The sequence below is a fragment of the Enhydra lutris genome, unplaced genomic scaffold (assembly GCF_002288905.1).
Source record: "Enhydra lutris kenyoni isolate GAN:26980312 unplaced genomic scaffold, ASM228890v2 scaffoldscaffold92, whole genome shotgun sequence".
NCBI lineage: Eukaryota > Metazoa > Chordata > Mammalia > Carnivora > Mustelidae > Enhydra > Enhydra lutris.
In genome coordinates, this window is record NW_019154176.1 from 1,336,364 (window position 1) to 1,362,391 (window position 26,028).

Genomic DNA, 26,028 nt, shown 5'->3' on the forward strand with positions numbered 1-26,028 from the left:
TTCCCTTTTTGGAAAACCTTTACCAGCAGATGGCGTTTCAAAGTGAAAATGTTTTGCGATTTTAGAAAGATCAAATAGTGCGAGTTACACATAGGACATCAGTCGCACCCTCAGCTGTGTCTAAGGCATCCCTGTAATCAAACCAATTTTTTGTTTTTGTGTGTCTTTTTGTGTTTGTTTGTTTGTTTTCTGGGAGCCGTGCAACTTGTTTGCACCAAATGGGACAAATGACAAGGGTGAAGAGCTTCAGGTCCAGTCGGGTCAGGTTTCATTGCCAAACAAATTAGGTCAGAAGTGGACAAATTTTGTCTGCCAGGGGCCAGATCCTACGTGCTTGATCTCTAAGGGGTCTACAGTCCTCCGCAGCCCGTGTCCACTCCCATCCTAATGCAAAGCAGCCACACAACACGGGGACAAACGGGCATGTCTGTGTTCTTATTTCTAGAAATGAAAATTTTGAATGCCGGACGAATTTAATTTGTCATGAATGCATTCTTTTTATTTGTTTTCAACCACTGAAAAAGGTAGAAAACCGTTCTCACTTTGTGGACAATACAGAAACAGGTGCACATTTGGTCTGCGGGTCATAACTTGCCACCCCTGACTTAAGAGAAAAGTGTTCAGTTTTCACAATTTTCTAGATTTTGGAGTCGTGGAGGAGAAATTGTAGACCAGAAGTCGCCCCATCTTTGGGTCAGCCTCGTGATAGAAATTGCTAAGCCTTTAACTAAGCTCCCTGTAAATTTTACCATCGCCGGTGTAAAACCTGACTAGACAGGGAATGGCAGCCTCTTATTTTGGTGGCTGGGTCTTGACATTGGAAGGACCCCACACACTTGGCCACGTGTCTGGGGCTGAGCCTTGTGTCCTGCCCTGAAAAGGAGAGGCAGTCACCCCCTCCGGCCTGAGGAACCCAGAGGTGTGCCTCTCTCTCGCCCTGCTCTCAACCCCCCAAGCCTGAGGCTCCCACCTGCAGGACCGGAAGTTTTTCTGTTGGAAGAGAGTGCTTGGTCCTGAGTCGGCTCCTGGCCCCGAGTCCGGCCTCATGTGGGGGTTTATCTCCAAGTGAACGCACACAGACGTCAGGGAGACCCGTCGGAGGCTGCTGCCTGGGCTGAGGGACACAGTGGGGGCTGGTGGTCCCCTCTTCCTCTTCCTCCTCTCTCTGACTGCTGTAGATGTCCCCTTCTTCTGTTTACTCATGGCCCCCATTTTCTGTGGCAGTGGCAAATACCTCCTCTACGAGAAGAACGAGGTGAAGGCACGGGACAGACAGTGGAAGAAATACGAGTTCCATTATGACAACGTGCTGTGGGCTCTGCTGACTCTCTTCACCGTGTCCACGGGAGAAGGCTGGCCACAGTGAGTGGCCCACCAGAGAGCCCCACGGAGGAGCTGGGGGGCAGCGGCTAGGGAGCAGGACGGGGGAGGGTCTGAGAGCTCGGTGCTGAGGAAGGCCTGGCTGAGGAGAGGCTGGCTTCTGGCTTCCCAAGGTGGATACCCCGCTAGGGGCGTGAGGGGCTGCCACCGGAACGCCAGCCTGCATGTGCGGCTGGGCCTGTGGGGCAGGAACCCAGCCCTCACTGGGCTCCGTCTGCCAGACCCCGATTGTGGAAAGGGCATTGCTTCTAATTTGCAGGAAGGCTCCCCAGACACAGGCAGTCACATCTCTTAACCCTTCCTGTGCCGGTGAGCGCAGATCTCCAGGACCAGGGTGTGTGGGCATGACATTTCCCAAGTCCCTCTGACCACAGGATCATTCTTTGCCCAGAACAGGGCAAGGGCCGGGGTGAGGCTGAATCGTGCACAAGTCCAGGGCTGGACGTGTCTTTACTTAAAATGTTGATTTTTTTTTTCATCATAGGTCTTTTTGGCATTTGTTATAATTTGCTTAAATATTGCAGTAAAATGCTATTTCTCCTGATGACTGAGAGGTTTGGCACCTCCTTAATTTGTGTCCAAGGCAAGTGCCTCACTCTCCTCACCCAAGTCCTGGTCCTCCTCCCAGAGGTCTCAGAAATGGCAAGTTGACTCCAGAGCGCCCTCGTCATCCTCGCCTCCCTCCCTCCTGCTCTCAGGAAACACACCAGCCCTCATGTGCCTTTCCACCCACCCACACACACACTCAGTACCCACTTACATGGGGCCAGTGCTAGCCCATACGGCACCTTAGAGAAAATTTTTTAGACAGCCCTTCCTCAGCAGACTTCACTTCCATCTGTCAGAAAATCATTGCAATATACTTAATGGTTTTGTTCAAATGAGGTATTTCATGGCCACCTGCCCAAAAATTGTCATCATAAATACACAAATCTATCATGTCTACAGTATGAATGGCACCCCTTAGGCACAGAACCCTTGAGCAGTGCACAATCTGTGCAACTGTGTAGAGCAGCTATTCACATACACACCCACGTTCATCCCCACTACCCCTTCTCGGCTCCCACCACCAGCTGTGCTTAAATGCCCCCCCACACACTCATATCTGCCTCCATGACCCTATACACCCTCCCATCCATCACCACCAACCTGGTTTCCCATCCCAACTTGGCCAGACCTTAGTGGGTGAACTTTAGAAAGTCACTTTAAATTGCTAAACCTTAATTTCCTCATGTGCAAAAAGGAGCCAGTGGTAACCTCCCCGAGAGGGTGGCCGAGAAAATAAATTAAATCATGCCCAGGGCTTAATAACCCTCCAGAAGCGTTGGTGAAGGTAACTGACGCTGTTTTTGACCCTCCCCACAGACAAAGGAGGTGGGAAGACTTCTGGCTTTGTAAAGTCACCACAGTAACGGGAGTCTGAAAACAACGACTACTCTCATTTCTTTGCTGTTTTCTCTTAACATCTCCCTCCGTTCCTGTGACCCACCTACTTGCCCCCTCTCCCCACCCCACCCCTCACAGGGTCCTCAAGCACTCCGTGGACGCCACCTTTGAGAACCAGGGCCCCAGCCCTGGGTACCGCATGGAGATGTCCATCTTCTATGTCGTCTACTTCGTGGTTTTCCCCTTCTTCTTCGTCAATATCTTTGTGGCCTTGATCATCATCACCTTCCAGGAGCAGGGGGACAAGATGATGGAGGAATATAGCCTGGAGAAAAATGAGGTGCTACTTCCTGCCTGCACCCCTTGTTTAAAAATTGAGGACACCCCCCCATACACACACATACACACACACACACACACACACACACACACTCACACTGAGGAAACAGCTTTTGGGGGCATTTGGGGAGGGCACAGCAGCATCCTGCAGGCAGAAGTCCATCTGCAGGGCAGCCCGTCCCGGGGTTCCCAGAGGAAGACACACCGACCTCAGGTGTCTGTATCAGTCCGTTTGGAATAGCTTTGCCACTCCAGAATCTCGGCACCAGATACCCACAAAGGGATTGATGGAGTTCTTGCTCAACACCACATGTCTCGGGGGACTCTGGTCCATGTCATCTTTACTCTGGTTACCCTCTGAGTCTCTGCAGATCAAGAAGAGAGAATGGCAAACCCCGGTCCAATTTTTGTGCTGTGTGCCCAGAAGGGACACGTTTCCCTTCTGTCCACATCTCATTAGCCAGAGCAAGTCACACATCAATGTCTGATGTCAGCGGGGTGAGGGAGTATGATCTCCCCGAGGGCAGGGTGGTGAATATTTATGAATGAAAATCCAGTCCTCCAGAGAAGACAGACCTGGCTCTTTGCACTTCTAGAATCATCCAAGCTAGGCAGAGGACCTGAAATCCATCCTTCCTCTGCTCTGTTGGCCCCTAAGACTAAGCAGCCATTATTCCTCCTTCCCGTAAAGCGAAGGAGGAAAAGAAGCAAAATATTCAGTAGGAAAGAACGGTCAGACTTCAAATCAGACTCTGGTTCAGGTTCAGGTTTGGCCCACTTGGCAGCTGTGCTACGTCAGGCGAGGGGCTTAACCTCTCTGAGTTTCTGTTTTCCTCCCCTGCAAAGTAGGGTTATCGAGAGTACCCACTTCCCGTGTTCGCTGCGGGGATTCGGGGAGGTCACAAGGGGCATATTAGCGCAAGATCAGGCAGACGATGACTTCTCAAGGAGCCGCAGCTGCTGGCAGAAGAATGTGGTCTGGTGAAGGGCTTCCGGGAGTGGGTAATCCCGGCTGGAGACAGGCTCGAGCAGATGTGCCCGAGAGCCGTGGCCAGTGAGATGGGGGGTGCTCTCCTACCACCGCCTCTCTCCTACAGAGAGCCTGCATCGACTTCGCCATCAGTGCCAAACCGCTGACCCGACACATGCCCCAGAACAAGCAGAGTTTCCAGTACCGAATGTGGCAGTTCGTGGTGTCCCCGCCCTTCGAGTACACCATCATGGCCATGATCGCTCTCAACACCATCGTGCTCATGATGAAGGTGAGCCCCCAGCCTGCTTAAGCCCCATGCGTGCCCGCCCCTCACACCCATCCTCCTCTGGCCCATTGGGGCCATGTGCCCAAGTTTCCCAGGCAGATCACACTCCATCCCCGCCGCAGAGCCTCTGCTCTGGCTGTTCCCTGGCCAGCTCCTTCCACCTGCATCTCCAGGAAGCCATTCCTGACCTCCCATGACTGCACGAGGCACCTTTCTTTGCAAGCACCAGCGATCCCATGTGCCATATCAGCATCGGGTTGCCCGGCACTCTCCCCCACCAGCCTGTGAGCTCCGAGGGCCCAGGCAAGTCCCAGTCACCCCTGAATTCCTGGGGTTCAAGGAATCCTTCACCTTAAGGGCACAGGAAGCCCTTTAAAAATGTCCAGTGGCTAAACTGAGGAGGGAGGGACAGGCAAGGACCTCGCAACTCTCAGGGCCACAGAGCCTCTTCAGGGTGAAAAGTCAGAACCTCTCACCCTGTGGTTTGGAAACCAAAGGGCCGGATATAAGCCCAGCTCTGCCATTTATCTCAGCATTTAACTTTGCGCAAGGGACCAGCAACACTCAGGCCTCAGTTTACCTGTCAATGAAATGGGGATGATCATAATAGCACATTCCTCCCGTCCCCGGGTGGGGACAAGGATTGAATGAGGACATTGAGGCAAAGACACGAGCACATCTCTTGACACTTCAAAAACACTCGATGTTTAAGCTATTCATTTTTGGATTGGCAAAAAAGCAGTGCCTATTTTTGCTTGAAACGCTTCCCCATAAGCAAGTTCTTTTATGTTTTCATTGTTAGAATCATGAGCAGTTTCAAAGAGAAAGGAATAGGATAGCACAGCGCTTCTCGGGCTGCCGTGTGTTCACAGATCATCTGGGGGTCTCATTAACATGCAAAATTCGGTTCAGCAGAATCGGGCTGGGATCCTGACATTCCAAGTCAGGATCCCCCAGGATGCTGGGGCCACGGGTCCCCAGACCCCACTCTCGTGAATACCTAGTCTCCAGCACCCAGAGGTGCCCACGGTTCTAAGGTTGCTTCATCTACTTTCTCTGTTTCCTTGAGGTGAAATTCACATCACGTAAAATTAACCATTTCAAAGTGTGCAGTTCAATGGTACATTCATCAGGTTGGGCAACCATCACCTCTCCCTACTTCCAAAACATTTTCATTGCCTTAAAAAGGGACCCCCCCCATCCCCATGACCAGCCACCCCTACTCCGGGCCCCTCCCCCAGCCCCCAACAACCACCAATCTGCATTATGTTTCTATGGATTTACCCATTCTGGACATTTCATCTATTTTTTAAATTATTTTAAATGATAGACACCACAGTATTTTGCCCTTAAATTCTTCAGTATGTATTTCTAAGAAGAAGTTTTCTTACATATTTATTTTTTTTAAAGATTTTATTTATTAGAGGGGCACCTGGGTGGCTCAGTCAGTTAAGCAGCTGCCTTCGGCTCAGGTCATGATCCCAGGGTCCTGGGATCAAGCCCCGTACCAGGCTCCCTGCTTAGTGGAGAGCCTGCTTCTCCCTTTCCCTCTGCCTGCCGCTCTGCCTACTTGTGCCCCCACCCCCGTCAAATAAATAAATAAAATGGGTTTTTTTTAAGATTTTATTTATTAGAGAGAGCAGGAGAAGGGGGAGTGGGAAAGAACCAGGCTCTCCACTAAGAAGGGAGCCTTACATGGGGCTTGATCCCAGGACCCTGAGATGATGACCTGAGCCAAAGGCAGAAGCTTAACCAACTGAGCCACCCAGGCGCCCCTTCCTACATATTCTTATGCTCAACAAGATGAGTGATAATTCTGTAAGATACATATTGAATTGTCCCCAAAATTTCTTTTACAGCAAGAGTTGGGTTTTTCTTTGTTTGTTTTTTAGAAGTGGGGAAGGGCAGAGGGAGAAGGAGAAAGAGAATCTTAAGCACACTCCCTACTGAGCTCAGAGCCTGACATGGGGCTCGATCTTACGACCCTGAGATTGTGATCTGAGCTGAAATCAAGAGTCTAACACTTAACCAACCATGCCACCCACGTGCCCATGAGTTGCTTTTTGAGCCAAAATCCAAATGGCTACACATTTTCTCTGGTTTTTGTCTTTTAAATCTCTATCTTCCCCCATCCTTTTTGTTCCCCATGCTGTTGACTTCTTGAGGAAACCAGATGAGTTGAATGAAAATGGTCCCCCCTCTGGGTGCGTTGGTTTTCTCGTGGGGAACTGTAACCTCTTCCTCTACCTGCCATGTCTCCTGTAACCTGGTACTCAGGGCTAAAGGTTATAAACTTGAACCTAATTAAACAGTTTGGGCAAGAAGAGTTCAGAAGGAGTCAGAATAGAAGTTACCTCTGGGGTGGGCTGCTGACTGAAAAGGCATGAAAGGAAAGATTTGGGGATCCTGGAGGTGTTCTAAGTCTTGGGCTGGGGAGTGATTTTATGGGAGTTCACAGGTAAGGATTTAAAGAGAGAGAGAGATCTGAAGGGGGGGGGTGGGAACACACACCAGAAAGTCCTGCAGAAAGATGCTACAGATGTCCTCCTGCATCCCATCAGGAGTGCCATCAGGCAGGCAGTCCTAGGATCTGGGATGCTAAGGCAGGACTCAAGAAAGTGCTTTCTATGAAAGATTAGCCTAGCCCACAGAGGGCTTGCCTGGGGCCTGGTTCGCCTCCACAGGATGCTGGGAAGCCCAGTGTCCAAGTCCCACCTGCCCCGGGGCAGGATAGTCACAAAGCCGCCTGCCTCCCCAGCCTCCACCCTGCCCGCTGACTCCACTGTCTTTCCTCCTCCCTTCTCCAGTTCTATGGGGCCTCGGTGGCTTATGAAAACGCACTGAGAGTATTCAACATCGTCTTCACCTCCCTCTTCTCTCTGGAATGTGTGCTGAAAGTCATGGCTTTTGGGATTCTGGTAAGCACGGCCTTGGGGCTAGAGCCATGGGTTGTGGGGGATGCCCAGAGGGGCACTGGGTGCTGGGCGTTGGTCTCCCCACCTGCCCCAGGACCCCCAACCCCAGCAGTGGCATGAGCATCCCTCCAGTGCCTGCAGACCCCACGGAGGTGTTTGCACACTTGCCAAGTGACACCAACGAGACCCAACTTTTGAGGGTTCTTGGGTCCTCTGTGCATCCTGGTGCAGTCATTCCTCAAAGTGATCCAAAGCGGTGGGCGTAATTACCATTCGCTTTAAGGAAAGCAAGATCCAGACAGGCCAGGTCCATGGTGTTCTAGCTGTTCTAAACCACAATCCACAGAAATACGTACATTTTACAAGGGAGGCAGCAGGCAGACATCCAAACACAACAGAGATGATTTGTGCCTTTGTTGTGTGTCCTGTGCCCTAAGCTGTGTGTTCCACTAATGGCCCTGCCTTTCTGTTTTTGTTTTTGTTTTTTTAAGATTTTATTTATTTATTTGACAGAAAGACAGAGATCACAAATAGGTAGAGAGGCAGGCAGAAGGGAGGGGGAAGCAGGCTCCCTGCCAAGCAGAGAGCCCGATGAGGGGCTAGATCCCAGGACCCTGAGATCATGACCTGAACTGAAGGCAGACGCTTAACCTACCAAGCCACCCGGGCACACACACCCCTGCCTTTCTTTTTTATATGCAGTCGGGGCCCCACTCGCTTGCCTTCATCTCCCACTAATACAGGAGATCTTAGCCAGAGGCCCATTGATCCCTAAAGGGATCCGTGGATGCGGCTGGGTTGGGGTCAGGGTGGGGAGTGTGTGTGAAATCAGATGGGGGGAAAAAAAACACATCTTTATTTTCCACAAGCCACTAATCGGACTTTCACATTTCCTTCCATCTTGAAGGCAGACAGCCCCCTGCCGTGTTACCCTCAGTACAGCCTGGGTCCCCGATAAAAATCAGATGCTTTCTTGGGGCGTGATAAGAGATCGCAGGCACCTCCAAATTTCTTTTATGTTCATCCTCACTTCAAATGCTGGTGACTCTCAAACCTACAGCTAGAAGTTATGTAGTGTGTTAACGAAGAAGTGCATTAATTAATTTAAAAAAATACTGTGATCAGTGTATTTTAAGATAACAGGGGCCCTTGCCATCTGGGTATTTTGTTTTATGCATTTACAAAGCTTCCTCTAAGAAGGTCTTCCCAGGGAGCCAAGGAGGTTCAGAGCCAAAAAAAAAAAAAAAAAAAAAAATAGTGAAGAAAGCCTGAACTGGTGGGGTTGTGTGTTGGGGTGACTTCAAGAAGCTCCCCCAACGAGTGGCCGAGCTCAGACTCGATACAAGATGGCTTCCTCCCCACCAGCCGCTGAGTCCACCTCCCTGAGGAGAATGGTCTACAGTCAGTGGCCACAGCCAGGCTCTCAGTGGGGTGGAGGCTGGCTCCTCACCTTGGCTTCCTGAGGTGGCAAAGAGTGTCATTGTTGGGACCAGAGAGCCCTCAATTCAGATCACATCCCTGCTGTGTCACCACCCCCCCACCATCGCAAGGGCCCGTCCTCTTCCCCTTCCTCGGAAGAGCCCGTGCAAACCCCAGCACAGATAAAGTTTGTCTGGATAAAGCGAGGGTGGAGCCTGGCATGGAGTGTCCCGTAAATGCCAGGAAGGGTCACATGAAGGCTCGTTACCCCCACCCCTTCTCCAAGGCAGAGGCTCCCGACCCTCTTACCTATTAGGACCGCTTGGGGAGATTTCTTAAAATTGAATGGTGCCCCTGAGCCAACCCCAGAAGTTCAGATTCCCTTGGTCAGGTGGGGGTCCCAGAATCTGTATTTTTTTAAGATTTTATTTATTTATTTGACAGACAAAGATCACAAGTAGGCAGAGAGGCAGACAGAGAAGGAGGGGGAAGTGGGCTCCCTGCTGAGCAGAGAGCCCCATGCAGGGCTCAATCCCAGGACCCTGAGATCATGACCTGAGCCGAAGGCAGAGGCTTAACCCACTGAGCCACCCAGGCGCCCCCGGAATCTGTATCTTTAACAAATAGCCCAGGCGAGTCGAAGAGACAGCCTGGGCTGTCAGGTCCTGTGCTGAACACCAGGCAGGCAGGGGAGGCACCCTCCATCCTGAGCAGTGGCACCAACTCAGCATTGCAGTCCCGGGGTTGCAAGCAGGATGGATGGCAGGACATGCATGGGGGGTGGGGATCAGGCTCTGGTGTGCCCGCATCCAGGTGCAAATCCTGCTCCAGCTTCTTTCTAGCTACCTGGCCTCAAGTGGGCAACTCTAGAAATAGGAATGCTGTATGCCAGCCTCCCGGGGCTGAGGGGAGCGTGGTGTGGGCTCAGGCACGGGACCTGCCCAATGCAGCTGTGCTGTGCAATTTCTGAATCCCCAGTCCATCTGGCTCTGCCCGAGGGCTGGGGCTCTATCTCCCCCACCCCTGACCATCCCATGGGGGTGGAGCCTCTCTCACCAGTGTAGATGAAGCCCCAAGTTCACCATGTGCAATTTAGGCGATGGGGGGAGTTTCCTAGTCCAGGGGCTTGAGGCCTGTGGCCAGACACCTAGAAAGTTGCCTTCACTGGGACTCCCCAGAACAGAGCTTGAGATAAGGATTGAGTGCAAGGAATTTATCTGAAAAGCCCAGGAAGTTCAGCGTGGGGGGTGGCGAGTGAGGCAGGAGCCAGAAGGCAGCCAGTACAGGGTGTATTATGGGACACAGTTCCATTGAGGGTCAACAGGAGGCAGCAGAGAGCACATACTTCACAGTCCTTTCACTTGAGGGGAGGAGAGAGCTGGGGTATTTATCCCCCAGTGCCCATCAGTCAGAGTCAAGGGCTGCTCCCTGGGGAGCTATTAATTTCCCACAAAGAGAATTTTAATTTCCCATCCATAGAGGATGCCCCTGGGCTGAGTAACTGAAAGCCTGTAGTCACAATATGAGGGAGGGTGGTCAGGGCCCTGGCAGCATCTACAAAAACACCAAAAGGGCCAGTGGAACCCGAATTTCTTTCAGCTGAGTATAAAATAGCATTCATTCATTGAGCACCTACTGTATAACCAAACTTCACGCTTGCATTCACATGCCTGATCTGATTGCTGTTATACCCCTGGCTTCCAGGAGGGGGCTCTGAGGCCCAATCAGTCCAACTCCGAGGACATTTAACTCAGACAGGCTGAAAGAATTTGATCTTGGAAAGCACAGCTCCAAAGCCTGGGTTCTTCTCTCTGAGGCAGAGGGCTGCCACAGGGTCAGACACTCAGGGAAGGAACTGATCCCTCAGAATGGGACCCGAGCCCATTGTTGGCCTCTGCTTTGTAGGATGCTGGGAAGGCCTACGTGTCGTGTGGGTCGCCCTGAGCCTTGAGAGCAGGGCTGTCTGTTTCAACCAGACCCTTGGATTCAGACAAAGGTGCTCCTCAGTGTGAGCTCAAACTGTGGGGAACATTTCGGCATTTTCACAGCAGTGTGCTGTCCCTGTGTGACCCGATCGAGCCAGCACCCTGCCCGGGGCTGTGCCAGTCAGGATAGATCAAGTTTATGTGCAGAAACAAATAACTCCCACATCTAAGTCACTTTGGTCAACAAATGTTTTGTTGACATTCAGCAAGGAGGAGGCTCTTTGCCTCATAGTTACACAGGGACCCAGGCCCACAGAGCAGCCACCACCTGGAACATAGACAGTCACCAAGCCCAGAGTTAAAAGAGTTTGGTGAGTCCGACACTGGCCAGGAGGTGGTTCATACCATCTCTGCTCAAAACCCATTGGCTATAACGAGACACGTGGCCCCACAGAACCATGAGGGGGACCAGGAAGTGAAGCCTGCTGTGTGCCAGGAAGGCCTTTGTGCCTGTTACTATCTCTCTTTTTCAGATTAGGTAGTGGAAGAACAGAGAGGTTAAGTCACTGGCCCACAGCCGCACAGCACGATGGTAGCAAAGCGGGGATATGAACCCAAAACCCACTCTTAGCGAGCGTGCTATAAAGAGTGGTGTCTTGAACACAAACTCTGGACTCACCCAGGCCTGGGTTCAAATCCTGATTCTTCACGTCCGTGCTGTTCGCCTCAGATGGGCGAATGGCCTCACTGAGCTTCAGTCGCCTTGTAAAAAATGGTTGATAATCCTTTGCTCCGAGGGTCTACATGAGGATCCCAGGGACATCATTTATAAAGCATCTGGGGTGTCAGGGAGCCATCAGATGTGTCAGAGGGACAGGGTAGCCCTCTCTCTAGCAGAGCTGACTTGGGCTGCAGAGGCCCCCCCTCTGGGGCTGTGAGAGCTGTGCAGTCCCGGGGAGGGGGAGCTCAGAGGAGATGATACTGAGCAACCCACACAGCATTTTGCCATTGAATGACCGTAAGTGCTGTGGGCACTCGGGTTGATCGGCAGCTGTTCCCCTAATGTACCCCGGGGCTGGCCATGGCAGCCGGGCGTGGAGCCCTGCGTTGGCATCCCTGTCTTGTGGGTCCCCATTCTAGAATTATTTCCGCGATGCCTGGAACATCTTCGACTTTGTGACTGTTCTGGGCAGCATCACCGACATCCTCGTGACAGAGTTTGGGGTAAGTTTCCCGCCAGCTTCTCTCTGGGTAACTCCTGGCTGGGTGGAGAATGGGGGAATCTTCCAGAAGCAGTGGTCCCAAGAGCCACAGCTGACTGGGGCCAGCACTTGACCGTGACCAAAGAGGGAGAAGTGGGGACCCCAGGGGCAAGGGCAGCCCCTCAGAAGGGCAACTTAGGGAGACGGGGGAGCCCAAAGCCACAGTTCTGGGGCCAGCTCTGCAGCGTGAACTTCCCTGCCTCTTGGCTGTCGATTTATGAATATATAATACGGATGAGTGCATTGGGACAATTACGAGACCCCAAGGCTGAGCCCTGCCCCCAAACACCACACAGTCTTGGGACCCAGAAAAAACCAGCTTCAAGTCCATTCTGGTTGAACTAACCACCTTCTGGTTCGTGGGGGGGAGGTTCAGGAGGGAGCCGTGGCCATTGAGCCAACAGGGGACACCACTGCCAGGGCCTTAGGAAGGTCCCCAGGATGTCCACCCTCTTCCATCCCCAGGCTTGGGAGACTTGTGACTTGTGGAGGTCTCTGGGCATCTCTGCAGTGGCCCCACAAGCCACATCGTCCTTACCCCTCATCTGAAAGACTCAGGGCCCCAGAGCTCCTATCTGAGACCCCTTCCTTGGCCATTTGCGAGTGAGCACAGGCTTGGGACCCTCAGGAGACTGTTGGAAGGGCAGGAGATCCTCATAGGGCGAGCAAAAAGGCAAAGACTGTTGGAGCCAAGGGCAGGGCGGGGGGCATCAACCTCATCATAATAGCAATAAATATAATGGCTGGTGAGAACGACATACTCAGATGCATGACAGGTGCTGTGCCAAACGGTTCACGTGAATTAGCTCGTGGTACAGGTCAGGGGGTCAGGACAGAAAAGAATTCCCTTGGAGGATTCAGCTGAAGAGATCAGAAAACAGAGACCACTCACAGAAAGGAGGCGAGGGAGGCAGAACAGGATGACAAAGTGCCCAGCACGCGGCCACCATGGGAAGATGTTACCTGCCCAGGTGCTAAAGCTGGGAGGAAATCCAAGCTGGAATGGGGAGGGTCCACCTGCAGGAGCCAAGGACCTGGAGGGCCTCATCTCTGTCCTGAGTTTCTAAGGGATCCAGAGCTCCCGTTGGCAGTCACAAAATCTCACCATCCAGCTGAGCACACGACAGTTTTGAACCAGTGGCCCTCTGGGTCGAGAGGTCGGAAGGGTGGCCCAGCACCCCAGCCGCACAAGTGGAGGAAGTTGGTTGAAACCTCCAGGCACCAATAAGAGATCCATCAGGCTGGACCCCAATGGCCCATCCTCTAGGCTGGCAGGTTAGGGAAGGACAGGAGGGTGAGGCATGGGGCCCCCAATTCAAGAACATCAGGACTAGTACAGTGATCAAACACCCCTCCCTACAAGCTGTTCACTTCGGCCGGCTTGCATTGCCTCCTCTCATGTAGAATGGGGACAGCGGTTGCACTTAACCTCACTGGGTCCCTGCAAGGTCCACGTTCACCCATGCATTCAGTAGGCATTCACTGAGCGCATGCTGCATACCAGGCATTGCTGTAAGTGCTCTGAAACCAGAGATGGGGAACAAAGCGAAAACAGACAAGAATGCCTGCCCCGCCCCCCAGGGGACTGATGTTCTAGGGAGGGAGTCGACAACTTATAACAGGTGTGAGCAATCCACGTGAAGGGTTTGGCACAGAACCTGCCAGGAAATAGATTGTTCCCGAATGGTGGTTACTATTATTGCTATTATTACCGTGAAGGTATTTGGGTCCGAGGTATTTGGGGTTTGGGCCAACCACCTCCCTGGCCCCATCTCCCTGGGGCCCTGAATTAGAATCACCTGGAGGGAAAGATAGAGGGTGGGCGTGTGGACCCTTTTAGGATGTTATCTTCCCAACCTGCGGGGCAAGGAGCCCACAGCCTCCCCTTTCTGCCTCCCAGGTAAGCCCGCTAGGTCAAGCCAGAGCTCAGCCAGGCTGAGGCAGGAAGAGCCAGACCCTCGCCAGGCCAAGTCCCCAGGGTTTGGGAGGGAGAGGGCTCAGGGGACCCCCTGGGCCTCAGCTGCCGCCCCCAAGTGGCCGGGTGACGTGGGTTTGCCCTGCGTTCAATGGATAATGACTGTGTTTCTTGTCTTGTCTCTTTTCATGCCTGCTCTTTAAACTGTATATTGGCACAACGCCGTCTGAAAAACTCATCCAATCAAAATGCACTATGAAATTCATTTGTTCATCCATGACGTGGTCTGTGTGTTCATACACCAATGACTATCTCCCAACCCACCACCCCCACTCCCCGCCCGGGAACCGAAACCCATTGGTTTTTTGGCACTGGTTACAAATCAACCTAAAAAACGCTGAACACGCCTCCCAACCGCCCCCGCCCGCCCGCTCCCCCTCCATCTTCAACATCTGCATCTAGAATCCGGTTGGTCTTACTTCTTTCTGAAGTCTAAATGCCTTACATTAACTGTGAACGCATCTTCTCGCGTCAGCACTGCACGTCCTGCCCTGGGCTTATGGACTTGGGTTGCCTGATGCTCCTCCCCAGCCCCCCTACCCCATCTGTCTGTCTCCCCCAGCCCACTCCCACTCCCTCCTCATTCCAACAGCCCCTCCTTCCCTCCCTCCCCTCCCACCCCCCTTCTCATTGTTTTTATTGGGTTCTGAATTGGGGTTTTCTTCATGGGTTGGTTTACAGCTTTTGCAAAGAGAAGACTGGGTTTGCCCTGTGTAACGCCTCCCGCAAGACTAGTCAGCTGGCTGGGTCTCCCACCCCATCCCTTACCCACTTCCCTACACTCTGAGCCCTTAGCCAGCCACTCATCGCTCCTGTCTCCTGTTCAGCTTCATGGAGCCTAGGCACCGGGCTAACTCACCCCACTCCAGGCCCGTGGGTTTGACTGGCTAAGATGTCAATTTCCAAGTCCAAGGAGGAGGTCATACACACCGTCGCTGAACCCATGTGCCCTCCCCCCTTTCCGACACCCACTCTCCCCCTTACTCTCTTGTTTGGGTGCTCTTCCTCTCTCTCATCTCCGCTTCAAACATATCCATACATACCTGTCCCTCTCTGTTCCTCCCTGCACACCCACGCTCCTACCCCAGCACACACCATCTCCATCGCTCTCCCTCCCTTCCTCTTTGCACACTTGCACACTCCTTGCTCCTTGCACACTTCTCATTCTCGTAAATTCTGTCTTCCCCTACCTCATCCCCACCATCTCCGAGCCCCTTTGAAGGACCCCCACCCCCGTACCAGGATCCCTCCCATGCTAGCAACACCACGTGCGCTCATCCCCCAGACATTTCGTGATTCTGAATGTGGTGCCACAAGCAGAAGTGGGCTGAAGGGAACACCATCACTGCCACCCTCTCGCCTAAAGCCAAAGTGAGGAAGCCAGGCATTGATCAAATAACCACTCTCAAACCCACCTGAAATTATAACTGTGTTATGAACTAAAGGATAAGCACTGTTAACAAAAGAGCGGGGAGAAGAGCGTTCGAGGCCCAGAACAGCATGTGCAAAGGCCCGGTGGCAAGAGGAATCCTGCAGGCATCTGGGTCTCCGAGTGAGGGGGTGTGGGAGCAAAGAGAGTGAAGGAAGGCTGACCCAGGGAAAGTGAAAACGTCAGGAGGGGATAAGCCCTTGGGGCCTTGTGGAAGCCTGAGAGGATTTGGAGCAGGTGCAGCTATGGAAGTGTGATTAGACAAGATGGCTGAGGCCACGGAGGGAGCAGCCAGGCAGGGGACTGGTCCAGCAGGGAGCACCAGGATCCCCTCAAGAGGGGACTGGCCACCTAAGCAGGGGCTTCTCCAGGACCTGGGGATGGGTTGGGTCTGGGCTGGGGGAGAAAGGTACCTGGAGGGATCTGAGTCTGGCTTGAACTGGGAGACAGAAGTTAGGGAATGCCAGAAGAGGACTAGGTTGGGGGAAGAGCGCAGATGTAGACACAGAGTTTGAGGTGCCTTTAAGGGCACCCCGGAGGAAGTCAAGTAGGCAGGTGGTACGGGATCTGGGGCGCAGGGGCAAGGTCTGCGGAGGTGTGGTCCGCAAATGCTAGGATTCCTCTGGACCCTTCAATGGCTGGTTCTCGTGTCTTCCTGAGCGTGACAAGCCTTCCCGGGCCTGCGTCCCACCCCATCACGCTTGAACCAGGGCACACGGGGCATGCTTGGAGGAGAGCACAGCTGCTCCTTCCTGGGCTGTGGATGGAAAGATGGAAGCTAGGAAGAGGGAAGTCTCCAGAAGTTCTGCGAGCACTTGAAGGACTTGATGCAGAACCAAGAAGACGACGGAGGGGTGGATGAGGGCACACAAGTACCTTCCCCTGCCCCACCCCCTGGACCTCTCTCACCTCCACCCCTACTTCCCCCATGTGTCTCCTTCCTCTGCTCCAAGAAGGGCAGCATGCTCTCTGCACGCGTCCCCCTGCGAGACCCCTTGCTTCTCCTGCATGGTGGCAGGCTCCCACCGCTCTACCCTGAGTCCCCGGAAGCTGCTCCAGGCCCGCCTGCCTTTGCATGCTGGGCAGAGTCCACATGTTATGACCCGCCCCGTGAAGGGATGGCTTGTACTCTGGGGATGGTCGGGAGGGGCTGGGGACACCTGGGCCATCGGCCCCATCCCCAGGTAGAGCTGGGAAGCCAAGCAGGGCTGGGAGTCAGGTCAGCTGGGCACAGGGGGCGACTCTCAGCTGAGCTGGGAGTGGGAGCTTGTTTGGGGCCCCTGGGAGCTTCTCACAGTGGTTGGGCCCAAGATGGTCAGGATAGGCTCTCCCAGTCCCCTCCCCAATCCTAGAAGCCCAAGGGCCAACTGATGGGTCCCAACGAGCATCCTAGACTTTGCCAACCAATCCAGAGCCCCCCTGCCCCCGTTCAGCCCCAGAAATTCCTTGAACTCCCATCCCTGCCTCTCAGCTCCCAGGCCAGACCCAGTAGCTGGGAAGTCCCCAGGAGCCACCAAGTAGGATGCCCATATAGAATTCATTAGCCAAGCTTTTGAGAGCAAAAGGAGTGCTGTGACTGTCAGGGCAGCCTGTATATGGTCACCCCTGCCGCATGTGAAGGGTGAGGGCGAGGCCAGTGGAAATCTTGCTACATGGCCCATGTCTAGGGCTCTCTAGATCCCCTAGAGCAGAGCCCAGGTAAAGGTCCTCCCCCTCCAGCCTGCGGGCAGGGTGACCAGCGGAGCTTTCCTGGTCTGCCCGACGTGGGGGTCTCACACCCCAGTGCCTCTGGCATCGAAGCCGGTGCCATAGACCAGGAAAGCGGGTGCCACTTCTAGAACGTGGGGGACCTCGGCAAACTAGGGGGCACATGGCCCACTTCATGGGGGCTGCCATATCTAAGCCCCAGCCAACTTTTGCCAACCTGGAGGCAGGTCCGGAGTTGCCAGAATCACCAGATTTGGGGGAGACATCTGATTTTTAAACACTGACAATTCTTCTTAATCAGAACAAAACTGCTCAGGCCCAACGAGAGAGCTTCGCCAGTCACATTTGGTCCATTTGTGACTTTGAGCCACGTGTCCCCCACCAGCGACCCTGAGGCCCCAGCAGACCAGCCGCCCCTCCTCCCCGCCCCGGGGGGCAGCCAGGGGCCCACATCCCGCTGCTCTCCTGGCTCCCCTCCCAGCTGACCGCCCCCCCTTCCCTGGGGGTTTCTCCCGGCTTGGGTGGGAGGAGGTAGAGGCAGTGACTAGTCAGGGGGTCTTTGAGCAGAGGCAGGGCCCACGCAGGGAGGTCCTGGGGGCAGGGACGGCCCCACCTCCAGCACCGGCCCCTTGGTGGGCCTGGGCTGTTGGCGAGCTCACCCACCCACGGGCGCTGCGTACTTCCTGCTTCCCGCAGGCCTGGTCCCGTGCTACTCCACCCAGCCCCAGAAGCTGAGAAGCCATCCCTGAGAGGGGGGAAAAGGGCCCCAAATGCATCTTCTCCGACTCAGCGGGCAGCGAGGACTCGCCCTGCAGCCGACCAGCCCCAGCTCCCTCCCGTCCTCCCCATTCCCGCTCGCCAAGGGGGTAAGAAAAGATGCTCTTCCGCTTCTCCGATTGGCTCGAGCCGCTGCTCCTCTTGGCCGTGGGGTGAGGTCAGGGCGGGCAGGAGCGGGTGGGCAGCTCGGCAGGGCAGGGCAGGGCAGGGTGCCCGTTGAGTCCCATGACAGATGCATTTCTGGCCCGGAGCGTAACATGCCCTGGGAACCCGCACACGTCCACCAGGCCTGCGCGCTGGCTACCCCCACCCCGCCCTGGTGTTTGTGCATCGTACACGTGTGATGGATTCGGCAACTTGACCCGCTTGTGTCCTATCGTCTCAGTGCATTTGGTTGTTGGGAGAAACAAAAACCATCTCGATTTTTTTCCTGATTGGATGATTCGGATATATTTTCTTTCCCTTGTTCTTTGGTTATTTTTCCCCACCCCACCCCACCCCACCCGGTTCCTTTCTCTTCCTTCCTTTTTCTTTCCTTTTCCCCATCGCGGGTGGGGCTGGCAGGGAGGGTTTATGCTTTTGAGTTGCCTTTTCCTCCCTTCCCCTCCTCCCCCCAACTTTGTTCCTTTTTCGACGTTTTTCCTCCGCACCATTGCATTAATAGTGCTTTCTCTCCCTCCTTATTTGGGGTCTGGCTTGCTTTTCCTGTTGGTTGGCTTCATGTAGGGGCCTCTGTGAGTGGTGACGGCTCTGAGCCCCCGGGGGTGGGTGGATGGTCACCCTTTTCTCTCCATCTCCCCAGAATAACTTCATCAATTTGAGCTTTCTCCGCCTCTTCCGAGCTGCCCGGCTCATCAAACTCCTCCGTCAGGGTTACACCATCCGGATTCTTCTCTGGACCTTTGTGCAGTCCTTCAAGGTGAGCCCCTGCCGCCAGTCTAGGGCTGAGAAGATTTTTCCCCCACCCCTGCTGTGGCTGAAAGTAGAAACCAGGTGGAAATCCCTCTGTGGTGCCCTTTGCTGACAGTCTGTGATCTGTAGAGCTCTTCTCTCAACCGCGGGCCCCTGGTGTGACTTGAGAATCCCTCTGATGCCTTCTTGCCACTATGACCTCAAAAAGGCCCACCGATCCCTGGCACCACTCTGGCACAGCTTGGGGCTGCCCAGCCCAGTGGGGCAGAGCCCTGGGATGGGGAGGGAAATGGTTTGGATAAGAGGCCCCCTGGCACTCTCCTTTATTGCCTTTTTTCCCCACCAGGCCCTGCCATATGTTTGTCTGCTGATTGCCATGCTTTTCTTTATCTATGCCATCATCGGGATGCAGGTGAGTGCCGATCCCCTAGCATTCCTAGAGCCCTCCCTGGGAGGGCCACCATCCTTAGGCAGGGGTGGGTCAGGGGAACCCAGTTTGGAGAGACAGCCATGACGGTTGAGTGGAGTTTCCCTGAAGCCACTGGGGGCATTGGTGCCCCTGGTCATTCATTACCTTCCTATTCCCCAGGTGTTTGGCAACATCGGCATTGACGTGGAGGATGAGGACAGTGATGAGGATGAGTTCCAAATCACTGAGCACAATAACTTTCGGACCTTCTTCCAGGCCCTCATGCTTCTTTTCAGGTGAGCGGGCACATGTGCTTTCCTGCTTCTCTTCTGGTGGGAGTGTGCCCTCTTCCGGTTGGGGACGTGTCCTCTCCTTTCTCCTCCTGTAGGGGGCGTATCCTTTCCTTCCTCCTCCTGTAGGAGGCGTGTCCTTTACCCCCCTCTTCCTGTAGGAGGCGTGTCCTTTACCCCCCCTCTTCCTGTAGGGGGCGTGTCCTTTACCCCCCCTCTTCCTATAGGGGGCGTGTCCTTTCCCTCCTCTTTCTGTAGGGGGCATGTCCTTTCCCTCTTCCTATAGGGGGCATGCTGTCTTCCTTCTGTTCCAGTGAGGCTTGGGATGGGCTTGTGGGGGGCCCAGGGAACCTGGCTGAGCAGAAGCTAAAGGTCCTGGGATACAAACATGTAAGGCGTTTTCAGGCATTACATCACTGAACCTTCCTGACCGTCCTGTGAGGTGGGGATTCTTGACAACCCCATCTGACAGGTGAGGAAATTGAGGCTAATTGGACCCTGAGGCTTGATTTCTTAATCCTGGCTGCGCATTAGAGTTCCCTCGTTCGTTTATCCGTGGGAGGTTTCTTGAACACCACTGTGTGCCAGGCATTGCTGAAGGTACTGTAAACAAAGCAGAAAGAGATATTCCGTGCCCCCCAGGTGCTTCTATTCCTGCTCAGGAGAAAGGCCATCGGTAAGCTAGTGATGGAGAGTGCAGGAAGGGGATAGAATTCAAGGTTAAGAGGGAAATGGAGACACAAAAGAACAAATAATGTGTGGGGGCGCCTGGGTGGCTCAGTGGGTTAAGCCTCTGCCTTCCACTCAGGTCATGATCTCAGGGTCCTGGGAGCGAGCCCCTCATTCGGCTCTCTGCTCAGCGGGGAGCCTGCTTCCCCCTCTCTCTATCTGCCTCTCTGCCTGCTTGTGATCTGTCAAATAAACAAATGAAGTTTTTAAAAAGAAAACCCACAAAAAAAAAAAAAAAAGAACAAATAATGCGTGATTTCACTTACATGAAGTGCCCACAACAGGCACATTTCATAGAGGTAAAGAGGAGGACTAGAGATTGCCAGGGGCTGCATGAGTGGGACAGATGAAAGATCCTACAGGTGAACAGTGGTGACAAGTAGGTGCACAGTATTGTGAATGTACTGAATGCCACTGGACTCGACCCTTAAGAATAGTTAAAATCGGGACGCCTGGGTGGCTCAGTTGGTTAAGCAGCTGCCTTCGGCTCAGGTCATGATCCCAGCGTCCTGGGATCCGAGTCCCACATCAGGCTCCTTGTTCTGTGGGGAGCCTGCTTCTCCCTCTGCCTCTGCCTGCCACTCTGTCTGCCTGTGCTCGCTCGCTCTCTCTCTGACAAATAAATAAATAAAATCTTTAAAAAAAAAAAAGAATAGTTAAAATCAATTTTTTTAAGATTTTTATTTATTTATTAGAGAGAGAGAGAGCAAGCACAAGCAGGTGGAGGGGCAGGCGGAGGGAAAGGGAGACGCAGGCTCTCCCCTGAGCAGAGAGCCCAATGCTGGGCTAGATCCCAGGATTCTGGAATCGTGACCCAAACCGAAGGCATATACTCAACCAGCTGAGCCACCCAGGCCACCCCTAAAATGATCAATCTTATGTATACTTGGGAATGAGAAAAAAAATTTTTTTTTAATTTAGCAACAACATCTAAAGGAATGGAGGGCTGGTAGGTCATGCCTCCCTGGAGGCAGGTGACGTGTGAGAGAAATAGGTGAGGGAGGGAATCTTGTGGCTCTCTGAGGAAGGGCAGGTCAGGAAGAAGTTATAATGAGTGCAGAGGCCCTGATGCAGGAGCATGGCTGGCATGTTTGGGGACAGTGAGATCCCAGTGTACCTGGAGCAGAGAGACCTAGGGAGAAGGTAATAAGAGGTGATCATAGCCTGGAGGAAGAGGAGCCTTTAAAACATACCTACCTATGTCCCCAGGCCCCACCCCAGATCAGTTGAAAGCAAGCGTGTGGGAGTGGGGCTTTTGCATCAGCATTGTTTAAATTCCCCCCCCAATGAACTTTAAAGACCCCCCCCCAAGTGAACACCTAAAGGATGAGAATCATCTCTCTGAGCTCCCAGAGCAAAAAAGTGGCGTATCTAGAACTTGAACTCATGCCAGTCCAACTCTGGACCCCCGTGCAAATATCCCCATGTCCAGGCCTGGGTGCCCAGGTCCAGGTGCCCAGGTCCCTGATGGTGCCCTCTCTCCATTCCCCAGGAGTGCCACCGGGGAGGCTTGGCACAACATCATGCTTTCCTGCCTCAGTGGGAAGCCATGCGATAAGAACTCGGGCATCCTGACTCCCGAGTGTGGCAATGAATTTGCTTATTTTTACTTCGTTTCCTTCATCTTCCTATGCTCGTTTCTGGTGAGTCTGTGTGCATGTGGGGGGGGGGGCAGGTAGCACGGGGTCAGGGGGGGCCTCCCTGACCCGGCTCCCACCGCGGGGCGTAGGTTTCTCTGGAATACGGCTGTGTCACAGATTTGCTCCCTCCAGAGCGTCTCTGCGCCGGCTGGGGGGATTCAGTTAACTGGGGGTTCTCAGCAGCGACACTGCTGATATTTGGGGCTGGTTCGGTCTCTGCAGGGGGTGCGGGGGGGTGCTGTCCTGTGCCTTGCAGTGTGGTTAGCAGCTTTCCTGGCCTCCAGCCTCAGGTGTGATAAGCAAATGTGCCTTCTGACATTGACAGTGACCCCCCTGGAGATTGGGGAGAAGGACAGACTCTCCCCCATCCGAGAGCCGCTGGGTTTTAACTGAGGAGAAAAACTAGCGGAGCTGAGAGCTGGTCCCCACTGCCAGTCTAGTTACGCGGGATACTAGTTATGCCCCTCCTCTTCCTGGAGCCACAGAGCCAAGTCAAGAGAACAGAAGCTCTCCAGATATCTTAGAGGAGACTTAATACAAGGATTGGCTACATGGGGTTGAAAGAGAACTAGAGAACCCTGGAGTCACCGGGGATTCCTGGCTTCGGGAATTAAAAGGAAAAGAGGGCGGACTGACTCACCCTCACCCCGCCCCTGGCACCCTGGCTGTCCATGGCCCCAGGACACTTGTAGACAGTCCTTGTGGCTGCCGTGACAAAGGACCACAGACTCGGTGGCTTAAAATGACAGGAATTTACCCTCCCACGGTTCTGGAGGCTAAAACCAATCAAGGAGTTGGCAGGGCCGTGCTCCCTCCAAAGCCTCTAGGGGAGAATCCTTCCAGGCCTCTTCCAACTTCTCGGGATCCCGGTGTTCCCTGTTTGGGTCTGTCCCTCCGGCATCTACCTGCATCCTCTCCCCTGTGCGTCTGTGTCCAGATTCCTCTTTTAGGGGAATAGCAGTCAGATTGGATTTAGGGCCCCCCCCCAATCCAGTGTGACGTCCTCCTAACTTGATATCACGAAGGCCCTTTTTCCAAATAAGGTCAGGTTCACAGGTACCAGGGGTTAGGATCTGAACATGTCTTTTGAGGGGGACACAATTCAACCCACAAGACAGATCCACACTGGAGACAGAAGGGGTCCCTTCGCCCATCCTCCCTGGTCTGGTTTCCTGACCGTGGATCCCACCAGCAGGATACAGGAAGCCAGCTGCCAAAAGAGTGTGAGATGAGTGCAGACCCTGACCAGACGCCAGCGTCTGTCAGCGAAAGTCCAGCACCCTCACCCCCTTCAGACCTGTGGCCTCACACTGAGAGACTTGTAGCCTCTGTCTCTCAGCTCCCGAGTCCAACACCCGCAGCCGCTGACCCACAAGCTCCATTCATTGCCCCGTTCCAAGTTCCCAGGCAAGAGAGTCTGAATGGACCAGCCCACCCCTTGGTCAAAAAGCCACCCTTGTCCAAGCAGCTATAGATACATGTGAGGACAAGACCCTATAATAGAGCCCATCTGAGAAGGACAGGCACCCTAGAAGACATCTCTGCTTGACCATCAGCACCCCGAGGTCAGGGATTTCTGTCTTGTTCCCTGCCACATCCCCAGCACCTAGGACAGTGCCTGGCACACAGCGGGAGCTCGTCAATATCATGAAGATGAATTAAAAATTGAGTCACTGAAGTTAGGGACGCCTAGGATTACGGGTTATTTGTTAAGCACCTACTAGGCTTACATCTATACCTTTGTTGAATACCTACTACATGCCAGACCTGATGCTAGGCACTGAGGTACAGGGACAGAACACAGGTGTCTCTGGCTGCGGGGGTAACCGGCAGACGAGTCAGCAGGTAATAGCAACGTGGCCTGATACATGCTGTGATGAGATGATTCAGACCAAGGGAAGGAAGATTTCAAAGAGTGGCCTGCAGGGACCACAAGCAAGAACTAGAACACGTTTGAAGTAGCAGAAACTTCCCTAATGTAAGCAGCACATACAGCTCACTGACTTGTGTACCTGAAAAGTCCAGGTGAGGCTGGATCCTGACAACGGACCCCATCCTCCTCACTCTTCCCCACACTGGCTTCGCTCTCAGAATTTCTCCTTGTTGAGGTCAAACGACGGCCAGGGTGTCAGCACATATCCCAGGGAAGGCTCCCATTGACCACCTTGGGTCATGTGTCCCTCCCTCAGCAATCACAGCCCTGGGTTGTATGACCAGTGCCTGGGGAGCCAGAAAGTGGGGGTTGGCCACACCCAGCTCCATCCTCTTACAGATAAAGGAGGAGGGTTCCCCAGATGCTGCTCCCCACAGGGAGACAAATCCTGATGTTTACTAAAGAAGCAACATTTACAAAGGATTGGAGGCAAAATGATGTAATCTCCCGCTGTGCTGAGGGCCAGAAGGACATGTGAAAATGTGCTACCGGGTGCAGATGAGGACAAGAAAATTAATTCATGCATTTGTCCATCCATCCATCCATCCATCCTTCCTTCCATCCAGGAAATAGTTGCTGAATGCTTACTTTATGTTGGGGCTGGGAATACAATCCACATGGACCACTGACTTTGGCCTTGTTGTGGGAAGATGTGGGGTCATGGTGGTCCCTTGGGGTTGGCCCCCATTTCACATAGCGTCTTCCCCCTCTCTCTCCGGCTCTGTCTCTGTCCATCACTATTGGTCTCTGTCTCTTCATATTTCTCTGTCTCCGTCTTTGTCTCTCTGTCCCATCTCCATTTCTGCATTCATTTCTGGGGTTCCTTGTGTGAGTGTGTGTCTCTCCTCCCCATCCCCCCATCTTTTTCTTTCTCTGTCTCCCTTTTGTCATCTCACCCCTCTCCCTCCCTCTCTCTCCGGGCCTCTGTGTATGTGTGTTTGGGTGTGTCTCGCTCTCCCCCACTCCCTCCCGGCCCCCGGGGTCCCCACAGATGCTGAACCTGTTTGTCGCCGTCATCATGGACAACTTTGAGTACCTCACTCGAGATTCCTCCATCCTGGGTCCCCACCACCTGGATGAGTACGTGCGTGTCTGGGCCGAGTACGACCCCGCAGCGTGGTAAGGAGTCGCCCGCCCCTTCCAGCCACATCGCCCACCTCTCCGTGGCTGCTAGAGCCCACGAGGCTAGGTCAGGTCCTGGACTTTGGGTCTTTGGGTCGCTGGGGAGCTAGCTGGGATCTCCGAGGGGTCAACCTGGAGGAAAGAGACAAGGATCGGCGCCCTCACATGCCACAGGTGAAATGGTTGGGGATCGCCTGCCCGAGGCCCAGGCTTTCTGGGAGAAGAGGGAAGGAATCAAACATTGAGGTTTCGGCCTCCTGTGACTCTCCCCACAACTGAGAAGCCTCAGGATGGTGACGACAAGCTAGCCAGACCAGCCAGAGGACGGGGAGGAAGCCAGAGGCCTCTCAGCCTCTGCTGTCCTGGGAGTGATGGGAACAGGGCCGGCCTAGCTCCCTTGGCAGGTAGCATTGGTGGTGAGATCAGACTGGTGCCAGACAGAGATCACAGGAGGCCAGGGCCAAAGACACAAAGCCTCAGGGGTTCTCGCATTTTCGCGGCCACAAAGGGAGCGAGCTCTCCTACCCTTGGGCACCAGAGTGCTTCTGGTGGTGGTTCCAAAGGGTCGTTCTCCACCCTGTGCACGTGGGGACCAACATGGAGCTACTCAGAGAAGCTACCCCGAACCTCAGCGCCCACCAACCACTAACTGAAGAGTCTAGTTCGAGCCGGGCTGGGGGCCTGAGAAAGCATTAATGGGGGCCCTTGGCACCCCGAGTGCTGGAGGGGAGGCCTCCAGGAGGAAGGTGGGGAGGACTCCATCCTTGCCGTTCCCACAGCCCCAGACAGGTCCTCCGTGAGACCAAGAGGCTGGGTTGAGCCACGGGTCTGGGGCTTTGACTTCTGGCTGGTTCCTAACTCTTCCTCTTTTGATTTTAGGTCACAGCAGTTGGATGCTGTCCCCCTATTCCTCGAGCTCCCCCTCCCTGCAGTGTAGCCTGTGTAGATTGGGGAGAAGGGAGATACAGAGAGAGCCCTGGGGGAGGGCCCCTCCTACCCCCACTCCCCCCACCCTGGCCCAGAGCTTTCACACACCCCAACCGAGACCCTCTTCCCCCGGACTGTCTGGGAACAGCTCAGGGAACTTCCCTCATCCCTGAGTCTCCCCAACCCCTTCAAAGCCGGGGGGTCCCCAGCCTCTGGCATCATGACCTTGCTGCGTGCACAGGGAGCTAGCGTGAGCCCAGAACCCTGCCTCCACTAACCCCTGTCTTCTCCTT

The 26,028-nt window shown here is 54.0% G+C and overlaps 1 protein-coding gene across 3 annotated transcripts in view; it reads left to right on the top strand.

Moving 5' to 3' along the window:
• LOC111162543 (calcium voltage-gated channel subunit alpha1 A) overlaps positions 1-26,028 on the top strand; it is a 213,317-nt gene that overhangs the window by 167,332 nt on the left and 19,957 nt on the right. For 2 of the 3 annotated variants that reach the window (XM_022527034.1, XM_022527033.1), the window contains exons 27-36: positions 1,225-1,362; positions 2,905-3,106; positions 4,203-4,367; positions 7,172-7,282; positions 11,764-11,847; positions 18,576-18,692; positions 19,032-19,097; positions 19,275-19,390; positions 21,606-21,756; positions 24,678-24,805. In XM_022527034.1, coding sequence (XP_022382742.1) covers positions 1,225-1,362; positions 2,905-3,106; positions 4,203-4,367; positions 7,172-7,282; positions 11,764-11,847; positions 18,576-18,692; positions 19,032-19,097; positions 19,275-19,390; positions 21,606-21,756; positions 24,678-24,805 — 1,278 coding nt within the window. Of the gene's footprint in view, positions 1-1,224; positions 1,363-2,904; positions 3,107-4,202; positions 4,368-7,171; positions 7,283-11,763; positions 11,848-14,262; positions 14,269-18,575; positions 18,693-19,031; positions 19,098-19,274; positions 19,391-21,605; positions 21,757-24,677; positions 24,806-26,028 lie in introns of all 3 variants that reach the window. The other variant, XM_022527035.1, reaches the window with a different exon arrangement.